Source organism: Camelina sativa, chromosome 4 (assembly GCF_030686135.1).
Source record: "Camelina sativa cultivar CO46 ecotype springtype chromosome 4, ASM3068613v1".
Lineage (NCBI taxonomy): Eukaryota > Viridiplantae > Streptophyta > Magnoliopsida > Brassicales > Brassicaceae > Camelina > Camelina sativa.
Genome location: NC_141883.1, coordinates 7,981,890 through 7,999,185, shown reverse-complemented (window position 1 = coordinate 7,999,185; position 17,296 = coordinate 7,981,890). Strand labels below are relative to the sequence as shown.

The following is a 17,296-nucleotide window of genomic DNA, read 5'->3' as shown; positions in this document are numbered from 1 at the left end:
TATAGCAACCAAACCTATCGAAAGAAACTTCAAAGACATTCATTGAAACTGATTTATCACGGACTACAATTCATAATAAATGTCGGCAATTTGAGTTAAGAGTCCACAAAATTTGAGTTCAATTGAAATTTAGCTCATGCTTAATTTGAATAGTTTTACATAAAAAAAAATTTATACCACTCATTACGAAAATTGGTTCGAATTGGGAATGATGAACGTCGATTAGTCGGATTCTGGTACTACCCTACCTTGATGAAAACTGTTTTCCTCTTTGGTTGGGAAGATTGAGGTTCCAAAAATAAATATAGGGTACAAATATAATTTAATAAAAACATCAGGGTTTAATGCATAAATTAACAAACAACTTGTTTTTGTTGTATACTCACAAAACGCGTCGTTACGATAGAGACGAAGGAGAAAAGTGAAGAAGAACATATCTGCAAACTCTTTCGTCAAAGTAGATCTGAGTCCTTAGTTCAATCTTTATCTTCCCGGCGAAGTACCCAATACTCCGGTGAGTTTCACGGCACGCCGTATCTCTCCTTCATAGTTGTATCAATCTTACCATCGATTAATTTTGGAATCAGTTTGAGTGATCTTAGTTAGGCTTTTGTTTTGATTAGGCTTATTAGATTCAGATGTGAGCTTATGGTGTTTTATGATTCATATGTGCGGAATTGAGTTTTCAAGGATTTTGTTCTGTGTTCTATGGAGTTTCTTAAAATGGTTAATGATGATGATCTGTGGTTGTGTGATATGATTTTTAGTAAATGGCGTCGAGGCGAAATGTAAGGTATGCTGAGCTTCCAGGAGATGAAGATGATGAAGATTATGGAAATGGTGTTGGTAGAAGGAGAGATTTCGATCCTCGTTTCGATTATACACCGAAAGCTTTTGATAGAGTGCCGTGGAAATCTATAGCATTAGCTGTGTTTCTTCTCTTCCTTGGTTGTTTGCTTCTTCTTTTGTCGTTTTTCATCTTCACTGGTCACATGGAAGGAGATAGTTCTCAAGGTTATGCTCTTCTTGTTCTTGGGATCCTTACTTTCCTCCCTGGTAAGAAGATTTTACAAATTCAAGTTTCGCTTATTGAGTTCCTTGTGTTGCTTGATACTTGATCCATGATGTTTGGTTGGAAAGCCCCTTGTGGAATTTGATGTTTATATGTGGAGACTAAGTGAGTTGGGATCAACTAGAGACAAAAGATTCTGTTCTTTGTTTGCTGCTTTTTTAGCTAGTTCTGAGTGCATGATGTTTGAGTCAAAACCCCCTTGTGTAGTTTGTTCTTTGATGTGAAAACTGAGTGAGTTGGATCAAGTGGATAGACTCTGCTAATCCATGATGTTTGATTTGAAAGCCTTGTTGAATGTGTTGTCTGATGTGGAGATTGGTTGTTTCAGGATCAACTAGAGACACAGATTGTGTTCTTTGTTTGTTGAAATTATGTTCTCTTTTTAGCCAGTTATGCTTCAGAGTTCCTCCCTGGTGTGTTCTGAGTGCATGATGTTTGAGTCGAAACCCCTTGTGTAATTTGTTGTTTGATGTGAAAACTGGGTGAGTTGGATCAAGTGGATAGACTCTGCTTGTGTTCTTCGTCTGTTGAAACTATCTTCTCTTCTTTGGTTGATGATTAATGCGTGATGGTTGATTTTGAAAGCCTTGTGGAATCTGTTGTTTGATGTGGAGATTGATTTTGTTAAGATCAACTAGAGAGACACAGATTGTGTTCTTTGTTTGTTGTAATCATCCGTCTCTTAAGTTTGTTCTCTTTACCCATGTGTGCTGTGAGTAAACCAGTGATTTTCCATGGCCTTGACACATTTCAAAAATTGTCGCTACAGGTTTCTACGAGACCAGGATTGCGTACTATTCATGGAGAGGAGCTGAAGGGTATCGCTTCGCTGCCATTCCCTCTTACTGAACTCAAGTAACTGGAGAAGTAAAGAATATTGTGCATAGAAATGTTTTAGAGAATTGTAATCCAAAAAGTATTAGACTTGACTCTTCAGCTGTTTCATGAATCTACTCAGTAGGATCTCCTCTAGTTGAGTTCTGACAGATAAAAAAAGCTTGCATTATAGAGAGATTCATAGATTGTTATGTTTTGTTGAGTCTCATTTGTTATCAAAAGATGTGTCGTTTAAGACAACGAAGAAGAAAGAAAGAAGTTGAGTATATAACGATGATATTTGTGGCCTTGTGGGTGACATAAGAAAGTAAAAAACATGTAAGTAACCAAAGTACCAATATCACGATTAATTAAGGGCTCGCAATCGATCGTACATGTAAAGTTGTATATAAAAAAAGTAAACACTCTAGAAGAAAAATGTAAATGTTAACTATCTTCTTTATATTTTACTTATATATAGAAGAATATGAGACTTAACGATTATGAAAATATAAAATATACATATGTATTACCTTATTAACATATGAACGAATGTATCTATAAACCTAATTACCTATACACGAAAAACAAACGACCATAAACAAAAGTTGAAGATACATTGTGCTATTCTACTAAACAAAATCGTTGTGTTGTAATGGACGATTTGAGTGATGTTATGCCTTGGATCAAAGTTGCAATAGTTCTTGCCTTCGTTTTCGTGGCCGTCTTTATAGCGTGCTATTTCGGATGGATTCGGAAGTGGATGAGAGGCGAGGGTGAATATGCTCCGTCTGCGTGAAACTACTTCGGTGGATTATGGTAAACCACTATTCTTTTTTTTTTTATATGTAACTTTTACGATTTTTATATTATATGTTTTACAATATTACATAGTTTTTTTTATTGTGGACAAAAAGAAGATATTATAATATAACTCTGGCGCTCTTTTGAATTTAATTTATCTTTTTATTATTGTTTTAGTGATTCTTTATTTTTATGCTATGGATTATTAGATTAAAATAAGTTATCTTTTTATTGATTTTTAACTTTTTTGAATATTTTTTTTCTTTGTGAACTCGTGGGAAAACTTTGTTGTATTATGAGCAAGCCTCTACTTTTTTGCCCCATATGAATTTTGCCTTTAAAGCATCATAACACAATTCACAAGTTTGGCCAAAAAATCTATAATAAAAGACAAAAAATAAAAGCCACATAACTCAGTTAATTAACACATTTAAAGAGACTTGGCCCTGATTGGTAACTCGATCTCTGGTGTGATGGTGCCTTGTGCATTAGAGACTTACCATTGGCACTAAGGTCCTTGTGCATTAAGAACTTACGACTGTTATTTATAACTGTAGAGATTTTGACTGTAAAAAATTTGGCTGCATAGGCTATGACTGTAAATACTTTAACAGTTAAAATCTGACTGTTAAAAAAAAACTTTAAATGCTGAGACTATTTTTTATAATTATTATATAATTATATATATATATATATCTTGATAAATATTAATCCATATGTAATATAGTGACAAAACAATAAATTGTAATAATAACAAAATTGTAAGGAAATACAATGGTGATGACGAAAATAATATATTTGTGAAGAGAAGTGGATGTCAAAAAAAAGGAAAAAAATGTTGATTATTAATGATGGGGTAATAAATTTTTCTTTTTAAAAATTTTGTTGGTTATACAAAGTTTTACAGCGTGATTTTGAGGTTTAAAAAAAATAAAAATAAAGAAACAAAAAATTAAGTGACTGTAGAAACTTTAAAAAATAAAAATGTCATAAAAGCTTGATTGGCAAATAAAATGATTTTAAAACTTTTAAATGCTTTTAAAGCCCTCCACCAATCATGGCCTTAATTTTATGTTTCACGTACTAATGACTTGTTGATGCTCGAATCTAACAAATATATTTTGGATGATCTCAAGGCAGTTAACGATGAATCTCTATTATAAACAAGTCGTGACTTAGCTAAAACTGGGTGAATTATAAGGGAGAGAAAGATGCTTTTAAATGCTTTTAAAGCCGGCCACCAATCATGGCCTTAATTTTATGTTTCACGTACTAATGAGTTGTTGATGCTCGAATCTAACGAATATATTGTGGATGATCTCAAGGCAGTTAACGATGAATCTCTGTAATAAACAAGTCGTGACTTAGCTAAAACTGGATAAATTATAAGGGAGAGAAAGATGCTCGTAGAACCGTTATAAAGGTAGTTGAGGCCGAACTCAAATGATTCTAGGCGTGTTTAAGGTCATCGGATAGCATATTCGACGAGCTACTCTCAACTCACTCTTGATGATTCTCTCTATACTTTTTGCCTTATATAGAATGTCTAGTTCATGCAACTTTCAGTATGATCCACAAAAACTATTTTAACCCGAAAGTTAAACAATGTAATATTTTCATAAATGGTTATATTTGGATCCAAGAGATGTTATTTTCTTGTTTGATCCACAAAAAATAACAGTGGGTCAACATTGATTGTTGCGCATGAGAAGAGTTTAAAACACTAATTTAACTATCAGTGCACTCATATTTGCGATTAATCATCTTGAGAAAACTCTAAATTAATATAAAATGATTTTTCATATCTTATATGAATGAAAACTACACACATAGAAATCTAATAATGATGTATAGAGTTCAGATATTGAGAAATAGCGCGAAAACCCACAAATTAAGATTTTTTCATCTATTTTTATAGAAAATAACAAGATGAAAACTATTCATTTCTATGTTTTTAAATCAATTTTTTTTTTTCATTTTTGAAAGTTTACCTATAATTTTTCTTTTACTTACATATATATATATTTTACACTGATATATGTATATTTATTTACTTATATCCTATAATTTTTATCAGTTATATTCGTTTCAGTGTATCTGAACCGTTTCTCTCTCGCCGAAGGCGATATCTTCAAGGCAGTTATTTCGGCAACACAACCTCTATTATCGCCGATTTTCGGCTGGCGCTGACTTCAGCGTTGGCCAGTCCCTTCGCTTTCCTTCAATTTCTAATCTTTCTTGCTTTTACTTTGATTTGCTTCATAATGCTGCAAATTCAAAAATCCCAAACCATCGTTTTGTCAATCTCGTCCATTTCACTCCTAATTCAGATCTTGAGACTATCATCTCCTCCTGTTTGGGTGATGTTTAATAACACCCAAATATCATTATGCTTCGCGAGAGTAATGCATCCATCAGACGTGTTTCTCTCGTTTCATAGCAGCAGGGAACAGAGGTCTCCGAATCAAACGATGGGATTGGTAGCGTCGTCGTCTCAATTTCACGTTTTCTTTCTCTTCTTGTGGGAGAGATTAATTCTGACCCTAGTCTGGTCTCAATCCAAGAGATTTTGTGTCGGCTTCCTTTTGTCTTCGAACGGTGTTTGTCGTTTCATCATAGAAACGTGTCACTATCAACATCAAAGGGGCTATGCCTCTTATTTGGATCTATCCTACTTGAGAAAGGGAAATCCATTCTGGATTTGGGATCCAGGAATATGTGATTGTGTTTTATTCGTTTGGGAGATTGAACTATGGATGTTGTTTGAGACATTTGGATTTAGAGATTTGTTAGCCGGTTACTGATACCCTAATGGTACAAACAGCATTGCAGTTGTAATACTCTAGGACTCGAATTCACAAAGACTCTAGATCACACAATAGACTTATTAATCTTTTAATTATGTTAAATCAAAATATTAATTTAAAAACAATGCAAAACAGAATTAGAAAGTGTTGTAAATTCAGGAATTAAAAACGCTAGGTCTAGGGAAATTCTTAGGAATTTATGAAATATTAAATCAATTAACAAATTAGGATTCAATCAATTAAAATCAGATCTAGAACTCTAAACACAATTATAAAATAAATAAGTTCTCACTGCAAATATTATCTAAATTTAAAACCCGAAAATCCAAATCTTTTTGTAAAATTCAAGGTTAAAGATCAGCTTTAAAAACAAGTTTAGATTGTTCACAAAATTACTAAATCAAATCTCTTTGCAAGAAGTAACTTTGCTCATCAAAAGTTTATTCAGGAAAATCAATTATATTCTCATATCAAATTATTTTCCTAGATTATTAATTCTAGGTGATCAATCAAGAATTAATATGAAGAACAACCAAAGATGATGATCACAGAAGAATAAGAATCCTAATAAATAAACAGATCTAATAAATCATAAAAGCCCTATGAAAACCCTGAACCTAACTAGAGATCTACTCATACATGATTATTGAAACAAAAACCATGAATAAAATAGATATCATATAATAATTCAAAAGAGAAAAACAAAGAGTTTAGAAAGCTTATCTCAACAGAGCTGAGTTATTGGCTTGTCTCTCTCAAAAGCTCTCAAGGTCTCTCTCTCAAAAGGTGGCAGAAAAAAAATAAAACTTAGGTCTAAACAATGACCATAAAAATCCTACATATATATTGTAAAACACGTCTTCGGCCTTAATTGCAAATAAGGAAAGCTTGGGCAATTTTTGCAAATCTTCTAAAGCTCGTGGGAAAACTTCCGATTCAGCTTTTGGGGACTACATCGATCGATGCTCTGGTTGCATCGGTCGATGTATACTCTTGAACTCGTCTTCCACCTTCGTAGATCAGTCTTAATGGTTTGATTATACTCCAAATCATCCTTTTTAGCTCCTTTATGTTCCATTTATGCCAATGAGTACGTAAACCTATAAAGACTCAAAAACAACCTAGAAAATAAATCAAAAGACTCAAAAAGCACTATGTCAACTCCCCCAGACTTAGCCTTTGCTTGCCCTCAAGCAAAACAACAACTTAGACCTGTGAAAGAGGTTTGAAAACGTGGAACTCACTCAACTGCAAATAACTGTTTTTCGCACTCTTCATCGCCTTGACCTTCATAACTTACTTCTTATACTATGTCAATGAGAAGCATCAACATTCCTTACTCAAATCCCACAATCCTCCGGAATCTCTGATCTCACCATTGTTATCTCATTAAATAAATTAAAGCAAGTAAATGTGAGTTCTTACCTTGGGAATATCGATCAGTGGCATATGGACTCTTTCTTGCCAAGACATTTTTCATACATCTCCTTTCCTCTCTCTTTTCTCACTTCCAAGGGGTTGATTTTTCCCTAATTTTCTAGGGTATCATTTTATATTTTTTTATCAACCCCTTGCTCTTTTTTCTTCTTTTAGAATAGTAAGGTTTCCATAGGTTTTCGAAGTATGCACAGGTTTACGCGACATCCCTCAGCTCACTTCTATCCCTCTTCATCTCTTTTTTTTATTTAAATAATTCTCATCTTTTTTAGAGTACTGAAGGGAAGAGAGAAGGGAGACATACTTTGAAAAATTGCACTGTCTTGTATGGCTTGAAGAAGAAGTCTAGTCCACCGATTTCCAACTCCCAAAGTAAGAGATTAAGTCCGGTTAAAATCCGGATAAAAGTTGAGATAACGTTAGTTCAATTAGATGTCCATTGGATAAAGGCTTTCAGGATTGTTGATACAGCTCATAGCTTTTCCAAACTTCAGTTCTGAGATCAAGCTTAATCAAGATTCATAAGAGTGTTAGCTAAAGAACAGAAACCATTAGTTAGAGATCATAATTCCAAAAAGAAAAAATTTCAAAAATTTGACTCAAAAATATGGTTTTGACACAACTGACACTCAAGAAAGAAAACGTAGTTAGTTAGTAATTAGCCTCCCCCAGACTTAAACAACATTGTCCCTAGTGTTATTAAGCCTAAGATTGAATAAGAAAGAAAAATCAAATTGAATAAGTATTGAAATAATGAACCAAATACGTGTTACCAGTTGTTAGCTTTGGTGTCGACCGATGCAAAGGTTGCATCGATCGATACAGACCTGAATCAGTCAAAATTCTCCGACCTTGAATCCTGTTAGTTTCATGTTAATTGTGTTTCTCATTTGTGGATGTGAGCTTTGTTAAGAATCACTCAAACACAACATTAAATGCAACATGATAGATAATGGTTCATAATGCAATACAAGTTCAATCTGAAACAAATGACAAACTGACTCAAAGAAAAATGACTCAAAGTGAAAAAGAAAAAGGATAAAAGAAACTGTAAACAGAAGTGGGATCAAACATCAGGATCGACATCATCATCAGCATCGCTATCGCTCGCTGTACCAAGGGGAAGAGAACGTGATCTGCGCCTAGTATGATGGATGCAGCCACATCGAGACAATCTAGCCATGTCGTTCCAAATGGAACACAAAGTAGAAATCACATAAGCCTGATGGGCTCCCTAGTCCATAGTAGCAGGATCCCATGCTGGTTCTGGAAACTCAAGTGCTGCAGTGCCAGAAGAAGAACCAAACTCAAAAGCCCCCAGCAGGGTGATCATCATCAAAACCGTCAGCAGGAAAAGCAGGTGGCTTAGCAGGTGTAGCAGCAGTGTGCTGATGACGGGAAGGCGGTGGCGAAGCAAAATCAGCGGCAGCAGGAAGAAAACGCAACTGCTCTGCATCTTCTCCAATAGTGGTGAGGTCAGGTCGTGGCAATCTGATCAGATGACTACCAGTAGAATCACAAAAGCTCCATACCATCCCCCTCTTCATCCAAGTGGTTCGCCGCATATGGTCCTCATCAATAACGCTCCTCTTCGTACAAATGGTGACAATATCAGTAGCATTACGCAGCCTCTGAAAAATAGGAGTAAGCAGACTCCTAACATACTCTATCTTCAGACGCCCGAAAGCCTTGACCTTCAGAGAGATCAAGTGAGAAGCAAATACTGCACCATAGTTGACCCTCTCAGGATCCACCCATATGCTAACAGATACAGCCAGACAGTCGCATCTTCTCAAGCTCCATCTTACACAAAATAGTGTTGACAATGGCCCTAAAGACGTACCTGATCACTGGATGCCTCACATCTGTCATAGTCGAACCCCGAGAATCATAGTCGCCAGTCCTGAAGTAAGACCAGAGATGCGCGACGTCTACAAACTCTCCTGGAAGTGAAATTCCCTCTGGATCCCTGCTAAAACCATAAATATCACAAAGATCAGGCAAAGAGATTTCATACTGAATGCCTCTGATGAAGAAAGACAGCCTTCCTTCACTGGCTCTCGGGACCCGCTCATTCTGGAAGAGGAGGCGGACAGAAGCCATAAACTATACCAGCTCCGGAAAAGATGCATAATACCGTGTGCACATAGTCACTAATACAATCTTCTGCAGAAGTCTCAGTACCTCATCATTAATCCCAAGCCACTGTATAGTAGCAGGATCAACTAACCGAGTTGGCTGGATATCAACCTTCAGCAGAGCATTATAAAATAGAGTCTCATAGTCTCCCCAAGTATCAAGTAACGACGCCAAAATTTGATATGCTCAAATTGTAATACCCTAATGGTACTAACAGCCTTGCAGTTGTAATATTCTAGGAGTCGAATCCACATAAACTCTAGATCACACAATAGACTTATTAATCTTTTAATTATGCTAAATCAAAATATTAATTTAAAAACAATGCAAAAACGGAATTAGAAAGTGTTGTAAATTCAGAAATTAAAAACACTAGGTCTACGGAAATTCTTAGGAATTCATGAAATATTAAATTAATTAATAAATTAGGATTCAATCAATTAAAATCAGATCTAGAACTCTAAACACAATTATAAAATAAATAAGTTCTCACTGCAAATATTATCTAAATTTAAAACCCAAAAATCCAAATCTCTTTGTAAAATTCAAGGTTAAAGATCAACTTTAAAAACAAGTTTAGATTGTTCACAAAATTACTAAATCAAATCTTTTTGCAAGAAGTAACGACAGATTTGTGATGGCAGATTAATTTGAAAAGTTTGACGGCAGATTTGTTTTTTACGGCAGATTTATTTGAAGTATGTAACGACAAAGTTTTTTTGAATAACAGATTTTTTTAACGGTACAGACTTATTTATAAAGTTATGACAGATTTTCATTATTTTAGACAAATTTTTAGGAATTTTGTGGCAGATTTTTTTTGATTGTTGTAACAGTTTTGTTTTTCCTTCAAAAATCTGTCACATTGCGACAGTTTTATAAACGGAAAAATAATTACTAGTTTGACATCTAGTGGTAACAGATTTTTTTTATAGTTATGACTGATTTTTAGATTGAAGAAAAAATCTGTTGTTTGATAACAGATTTTCTTAAGTCTTTTTAAAATTGCTATATTGACCTACATTCACACTATACGTTGTGGCAGATTTTCTTATGTTATGACAGTTTTGTTTTTTTCTACTATAAAATCTGCTGCTTACTAACCGATTTATTATATATGAATTCAATGATAACTGATTTTTTTTTGTTAATATAGTGACAGCAGATTTGTTATTTGTAATGACAGATTAATTATTTTGGAGGTTAATGGCATTTTTTCTTATATTATTGCTTGATAACAGATTTTTTTTCAGGGTAATGACATATTTATTAGTGTGTTTTGCGACAGATTTTTTTTACGGTTAAGCGACAGACTTTTTAAGTAGTTGACATATATGGCGAGAATCTAGGGTTTACCTTATTCTTTCGTGTTTGTCTCGTGCCTCCCCCAATATCGACTCCAATTTTTTTCTCTTTTGGATTCATCTTATTTTTCCATAGATTCCTTCTTCCTTCTCTCCAATGTGGATTTAATCATGCTTTCTTTCCTTCTGGGGTTCATAATCGACTTCTCTATTATTTTCCTTTTAGGTTCTTTTTTTTCATCGCTTCCTTCACGTTTTAAAGTGCATTTGATCATTACACAACAAAGAGAATATGAAGCAGGTGATTCTCGTTTGTGGTAATTGGATTTTCGACAACAACAAATGGTTGTTTGTTGTCGATAATGAAAGGGGTTCACGAATTCTAGAATGTAATGATCAAAGCACTTTTGACGATTGCATTGGAATAGTATATGAGGATTACATACTGGATAACAAGGTATTTGATGTTGTGTTGAGTTACAAGATCTCAAAGAGGTTATTGCAGGATTTACCCGCTGATAGACCACCAGTTATTATTGATAATTCTCGTCAGTTGCACACTTTTCTGGGACAATTAAAAAGGGATACATGTCGTCTTTGTGTTGAAGTGAAGAAGAAAATACGGACTGATCCGAATCACAAAGGTAAGAAACGAGGAAGAGATGAAAACAATTTGGTTGGAGAAGAGTATCTTGATTTGGCCAGCGAAGCAAAACATGAAGAGATCGATGAAGATGATAGTAGCTTTGATTATTGTGATGATTCTGACGGAACAGATTTGGATGATGAGAATTTTACCCTATATGGAATTCCACCAGAAGAAGAGGATCATAAATTGCCAATGAAGAAAAGGAGTTCATTTTTTTTTTATTGAAGAAAATAAAGAACCAGTTGATGTCTCAAAGGTAGACTTGTCTTTTGTGGATTTGGCTGTTGGGCAAATGTATGATACAAAGGAGCACCTAGAAACACGGTTGAAGATACTAACCTTGGTACAAAGGTTTGATTTTTATGTTTACAAATCGAGACCAACACTGTTGATTGTCAAGTGTTGGGTTAAAGGATGGAAGTGGAGGGTAAGAGCTGCAACATTAAGTCACTATCCAAAGTTTGAGGTGCGTGTGTTTATTTCAGCACATACATGTTCAGTAACAGAGCGCTCTATGCGTGCCCGACAAGCAAATCATCATATTCTAGGAGAGTTGTACAAAGATTTTGTTGGTTGAGTTGATCCCAAAGTACTGCCAATGCATGTTGCTGAAGCGTTGAATAAACGTTTTCAAATCAAGGTTAAATTATTCCTTTCAGTTCTATTTAGCATTATACCGTTTATTTAGTTTCACAACAATTTAAAATAATATTGTTCTTGATAGATGGATTATTGGAAGGCATATCGAACGCTAAGGCATGCTCGCGAGTTGGTCAGGGGTAGTCCAGAGAGTGGTTACGAGCAGCTTCCTACATATTTGTATAAGATAAAAAGGGCAAATCCTGGAACTTTTACACAGCTTGAAGTTGATGAAGCTCAAAGATTTAAGTACTGTTTTCTAGGATTTGGTGCAATCATACAAGGATTTCCATTCTTGAGGAAAGTGGTTGTTGTGGATGGTACTTTTTTACAAGGAAAATACTTAGGGACACTTCTGACAGCAACAACTCAAGATGGCAATTTTCAGATTTTTCCAATTGCTTTCGCCGTGGTTGATACAGAGAATGATGAATCATGGGAATGGTTTTTCAAGCAACTCAGCTGTGTGATACCAGATGATGAAAGCTTTTCCATTATTTCTGATAGGCACAAATCAATTGGAAAAGCTATTAAAAAGGTTTATCCGAAGTCTAGCAGGGGAATATGTACAAGAATATTTTGGTCCGGTTTAAAGGTCGAGCAGAATTTGCTTTGGTTAAAAAGGCGGCGAATACTTGTAGACTTATCGACATTCAAACCACATTTGATCAGATAGAAGCCATGAATCCAGCACTAAATGAGTACCTCGTAAGGGCTGATGTGTGTATGTGGACTCGTATACATTTCCCAAGTGATAGGTACAACTTGCTTACAATCAACATTGCAGAATCAATGAATAAAGTCATGTCACATGCTATGAGTTATCCTATTGTACAACTATTGGAAGAAATAAGGTCCATGATGACTAGGTGGTTTTCAGATAGAAGGAGTGATGCATTGAAGATGACAACAGTTTTGACACGTGGTGTAGAGAAAATTCTCCAGGTTTATTCTTTCATCCTTGCTTAGCAAATGTTGATGTTATACGTCTGTGTTTCAAATATAATGTATCTATTATTTTATAGGGTCGTGTGCACTATGCTAAATTACTTACTGTCCAAGATGTCGACGCACACCAAGTACAAGTAACAAGTGGGACATCTCTGCATGTTGTCAATTTGAGAGATAAAAAGTGTACGTGTCGTAGGTTTGACTTGGAGAAACTCTCTTATGCACACGCAATTGCGGCCGATGAATACAGAAACATCTCTCACATTTCAATGAGTCATCCTTATTATCGAGAAAACTACGTGTACAATTCCTATGTGAATGCCATCATGCCAAGAGAGTTTAATAAATATGTTCTTGGACATGTGATAACAAAGTTATATTCAGCACCGATCCCTTAACAACAACCAGGAAGGCCAAAAAATTCAAGAATTAGATCCACATTGGAGATTGTAATGAAAAAAAGAAGCCAGGGAAACTATACACTTGCGGTAATTGCAACCAAGTAGGACACAATCGTAAAACATGTACTCTATAAAATCCAAGTTTTTTATCTTCTTCACATCTTTTCAAATTCTTGTTGACCCTGACGATGATTTCATTGACGTAGAACTCTTTTTAATTCCAAGTTCTTTTATATTCTCCATTTCTAAATCGTAAAATAGGTTACTAGTGGTATAATTCAAATTATATAATCATCATGCACGTTTTTTATGTTCATATAATAGTTACTAGTGGTAATCCTTTTAGATAATAATTCTACTAGTGGTATAATTCAGATTATATAATCATCATGCACGTTTGTAATGGTCATATAATAGTTACCAGTGGTAATCCTAAAAATATTAGGTAATAATTCTACTAGTGGTATAATTCAAATTATATAATCATCATGCACGTTTAAAATTAAAATTATATAATGAGTATAATGTCGTACGTCAACCACAATAACGTAGTCGTTAACGTATAATGTATGAAATGAACCCCAAAAAAAGTGTTATACAACCGAAGGAAAAACAAAAACACGATAACGTGAAGGTCTAAAGCCGAAGGAAAAAGTTAGAGACAAGTACACACATATAAGTCTACAATGAAGTGAGGGATTCATCAATGAGGTGAGGTATTACAAAATCTTTTGCATGAGGCAAAGTGTTAGAAATATGATGACCGAGATCCTCACCAACTTTATCAAATAACTCACATGCAAGTTTTATCTGAATTGTCGGGATGTTCCTATCGCATATCCCATCAAATTTTATCCCAAAGGCCAAACATTCAATGTACTTTAGAGCAAACACACCACAATCACCTGGATCTTCATTCAATGGCACACCTTGTGTCACTCGTTTCACCTCTAGCACGGCATAGCTCTTCTTACGAACCTGTGGAGGAATTGCTTGGCTTAATAATGCAGGGATCATTCGCCTAAGTGCAATGCATTATTTAACCAAATCATAATCCTTCACCAAGGTTGGAATGTTGTGATACACATATATTGTTTTAGCTGGCAAGTCAATATCCAGAGCCACCCAATGATTGTGGTTGACAAAAAGGCAAGCGTATAAATGATCAACATGAATGTGCCACTTCTTGTTTGTCTACCAGTCAACAGGAGCTCTACCATTGAAGTGTTCCAAGTACATGTCTCTAAACAAGAAATTTCTTTGTGAAATTGCAAACTGGTCGTAATCGTTCAATAGTGATGAGAGCATATCTTGACCATGTGCTACATTACAAGAAAACCCACATTAGAAATGACCATAACATCACCACAAAGGAATTTAAAAAAAAAACCAAAAAAAAACTGCCAATCAAAACCAATATGTATTTACTTACAAAGTCTTTCAACCATCCATAATTAAAACTAGGCCAGTCCAATCTTGGTGTCATAATCTGCCAATAAAATCTAACATCTGCATTTCCAGTTTGCAAAGGCGGCTCCCTGTAAAAATGTTTGCATCATAGGGCTAATGAATACTAATAGGAAATATAAAGCATAGTGTAATTATCATAAGGATAATACTTACTCATCAAGCTTCAGGAAATCCATAAGTTTTTGTAAATTATCATCTTCAGCTGGCTTAAGATGATCATAAGTCACATTGGAAGGGATTATTCATTTCACAGTAGAGTTACCAACATATGGATACTTTTGAGATTTTGCTAACTGTGGTACACGTTTTGCTTGTGTCGTATCTCCATCCAAATTTTTTAACGCCTCTCCAAGAGATGTCAATGTTGCTTCAAGCTTTTTACTGACCAACTGTTGTTGAAGGTCATCCCATGTATTTTCAGAATTGGAAGTCATTTTAGTATCAAGAGCAACAACTTTTTCAGTAATATCTTCAAGTTCATCAACAGCAACAGATGGCCTCTTTCCCTTTTTATCTTCTCCCACAACGTTCGGCTTCTCATTCTTGTGTCCAAGTGTCTGTAAAACATTGCCCACAATATTCTTCTGATGATCTTTAGTAAAATAATTACTCTCACATAAAGGAAGATCAGCAGATATTTCTGAATCTGTCTTCTTCTTTTTATTACTCACAGTGTAAACCTTCTTCACCACTCGAGGGACTGGAAATTCTTCATTCGAAGTATGTTTCATCTCTACCATCCAAGACTGCAACATATGAATAAGTTATATGACAAAGAAAATTATGCAAACTAGAACATGATGCAAAAAAAAAAAACCATTCTATACAGAAAAAATATAACTTACAGGTGTTTGACTTGTTCCCTCATCATCTTCAATGGTGTGAGAAGTGGCATTGTTTGGTATATCAGCGTTTTTTGGCTCTTTTCTTTCTTTCTCCACTGCTTTAATCCTTTCACTCATCTTCTCTTCTAACACAGTCAATTTTTTTTCAACAAATGTATAAATTTGCTCTCCAAAGCATCAATTCGACTGCTGAGAGTTTTGCCCAAGTCAGATATAGTCTCATTGATTTTTTCAATCGCCCTCCAAATATCAACATAAATTTTCTTCTCATCCTTAGCATCCTGCAATAACTTCTTTGTTAATATCATAATAGAGAAGACAAAAATTGGTAATCATGTTAAGTGAAGGATAACGAAACCTTACCTCCATGTTGGTACATTTTCTCCTTGTTCATATTTATGATCACTATCCGTTGATCTCTTTTTCTTAGGATTGCTCCCTCTGTCGTCATTCTCCTTATCAGCTTCAACACTTCTTTTCTTCTTTTTTGAACTTATACCAACTGTTTTGACACAACTCCAAGCATCTAGAGACAATCGGTTATGAATGAGATCTTTAATTAGCTCACCTAGGTGTGGATCTATATTCTCATATGCGTCCAGCCAAAAAGGATACATGTTTTCCTCTGAAACATGAACCATATGCCTTACACGAACCTACAAGCCATGAATAAAGTATTTATTAACAACTTTAACTTCACACAAATTATAACAACATGTCAAAAGTATTTATTAAAAACAATAGTAACAAACTACTAACCTTTCCGTGCAACTCCTTCTCTTTTTTGATGAAGTTTGTGAAGTTGATACGTTTTTGAGATGATCGCCAATCAAGAAGTGGAACACCAGTCGTTTCTGTCCTTCTAAACCCATAACTTTCTCCAATTCCAGTATCACTCTCATACAACCAAATCAACATAGCATGAACACACCCGTGTATGGTTTATGAATCTCTATCGTAGTCAACAATCTTAACAGAATTCACTAGACTACTAAAAGCCACCCGACCCCATGGATGTTTTTCAAAAGCAACTGGATCTAAAACTCTCTTAGCGGTCGCCAACGGATTCTAGATGTATGATGAATTCCATGTATGCATACTGACAATAGACATAACCTACCAACCATCATCCTCTTATCAACATGCCATGTTTTGCTAAAATCAATCACCTTTAGCAACTCACTCCACATAGGACCATCAAGGGTTGTTGGTATTTTCATTTCTTCCCAGAAATCATGGTGATCAACATCAAAGTTGTCTAAAGGGTCAAATGCATCACAATTTAAGCTTGTTATCTCCGCAAACTCATTTAAAGAAAATCTAATTGGCCTATAATCGAACAAAGACCAAAGCTCATGAATGTTGTTGATTCTCAGCTGATGTGTGAGTAGAAAATGAATTCTCTGCGCAGCCCATGTGTATTCCAATTCAGCAAACTTTATAAACACTCCAAGAGATGATTCCTTCAGTTTATCCCACACATCCACCCATAATCCTTCTCTCAAAATTCCAATTTTTGACAGAAAACAATTGTGGTTCATGCTCCTATGTTGGAGAGGCGATTTCTCTTCTTCATAAAGTAGAGGAGGATATTTGATGCTATTGCTTGAAGATGCCATTCCTAAAGATACAAAAAAAAAGAATCAAATGTTATGAAAAGGTAGCAAACAAGATGATAAATACTTGATTGAATAGGTATAGCAAACATGTGTGAAAACTTTAAACTAATTCAATATAAAAAAATCTGAAACTAAATTTTCAAACCATCAATGAAACAAAATTGTAAGATTCTACATATTTATACAAGTTTTTTTTGAAACCATCGATTAAACTATCATAACAAAATCATCAATTAAACTATCATAACAAAATCATATGAGGGTCGATCCTACATATTTGTACAAGTTTATTTTAACAAATCAAGCTACTGAGTTCTGAAATTAGGTTACTTGGACTAATTTA

At 34.7% G+C, this 17,296-nt stretch overlaps 3 protein-coding genes and 2 pseudogenes across 3 annotated transcripts; 3 read left to right on the top strand and 2 right to left on the bottom strand.

The window, feature by feature from the left end:
- The first annotated feature begins 327 nt into the window (after positions 1–327).
- On the top strand, positions 328–2,149 carry LOC104780100 (uncharacterized). Its single transcript, XM_010504563.3, has 3 exons — positions 328–514; positions 768–1,056; positions 1,842–2,149. The coding sequence occupies exons 2-3, from the start codon at positions 771–773 to the stop codon at positions 1,919–1,921; spliced, it is 366 nt and encodes a 121-aa protein (XP_010502865.1). The 5' UTR covers positions 328–514; positions 768–770; the 3' UTR covers positions 1,922–2,149.
- Positions 2,150–10,671: 8,522 nt separating this feature from the next.
- On the top strand, positions 10,672–11,648 carry LOC147945588 (uncharacterized; annotated as a pseudogene).
- A 104-nt stretch (positions 11,649–11,752) lies between these two features.
- On the top strand, positions 11,753–13,016 carry LOC147945587 (uncharacterized). Its single transcript, XM_087509307.1, has 3 exons — positions 11,753–12,205; positions 12,340–12,612; positions 12,693–13,016. The coding sequence occupies exons 1-3, from the start codon at positions 11,753–11,755 to the stop codon at positions 13,014–13,016; spliced, it is 1,050 nt and encodes a 349-aa protein (XP_087365433.1).
- A 1,631-nt stretch (positions 13,017–14,647) lies between these two features.
- Positions 14,648–15,451, bottom strand: LOC104783679 (uncharacterized). Its single transcript, XM_087509306.1, has 2 exons — positions 15,335–15,451; positions 14,648–15,235 (listed from the first exon to the last, which is right to left on the bottom strand). Exons 1-2 carry the CDS (start codon positions 15,449–15,451, stop codon positions 14,732–14,734), a joined length of 621 nt encoding a protein of 206 aa, XP_087365432.1. The 3' UTR covers positions 14,648–14,731.
- A 242-nt stretch (positions 15,452–15,693) lies between these two features.
- LOC147945586 (uncharacterized) lies at positions 15,694–16,950 on the bottom strand (annotated as a pseudogene).
- Between the last annotated feature and the right edge of the window lie 346 nt (positions 16,951–17,296).

Coding starts and splice junctions, on each gene's coding strand:
- LOC104780100 (XM_010504563.3), top strand. CDS start 771: ATGGCGTCGAGGCGAAATGTAAGGTATGCTGAGCTTCCAGGAGATGAA. Junction 1,057..1,841: donor GATCCTTACTTTCCTCCCTG/GTAAGAAGATTT, acceptor TTGTCGCTACAG/GTTTCTACGAGACCAGGATT.
- LOC147945587 (XM_087509307.1), top strand. CDS start 11,753: ATGGATTATTGGAAGGCATATCGAACGCTAAGGCATGCTCGCGAGTTG. Junction 12,206..12,339: donor TTGGAAAAGCTATTAAAAAG/GTTTATCCGAAG, acceptor ACATTTGATCAG/ATAGAAGCCATGAATCCAGC. Junction 12,613..12,692: donor GTGTAGAGAAAATTCTCCAG/GTTTATTCTTTC, acceptor ATTATTTTATAG/GGTCGTGTGCACTATGCTAA.
- LOC104783679 (XM_087509306.1), bottom strand. CDS start 15,451: ATGAGTGAAAGGATTAAAGCAGTGGAGAAAGAAAGAAAAGAGCCAAAA. Junction 15,236..15,334: donor AGGGAACAAGTCAAACACCT/GTAAGTTATATT, acceptor CATATGTTGCAG/TCTTGGATGGTAGAGATGAA.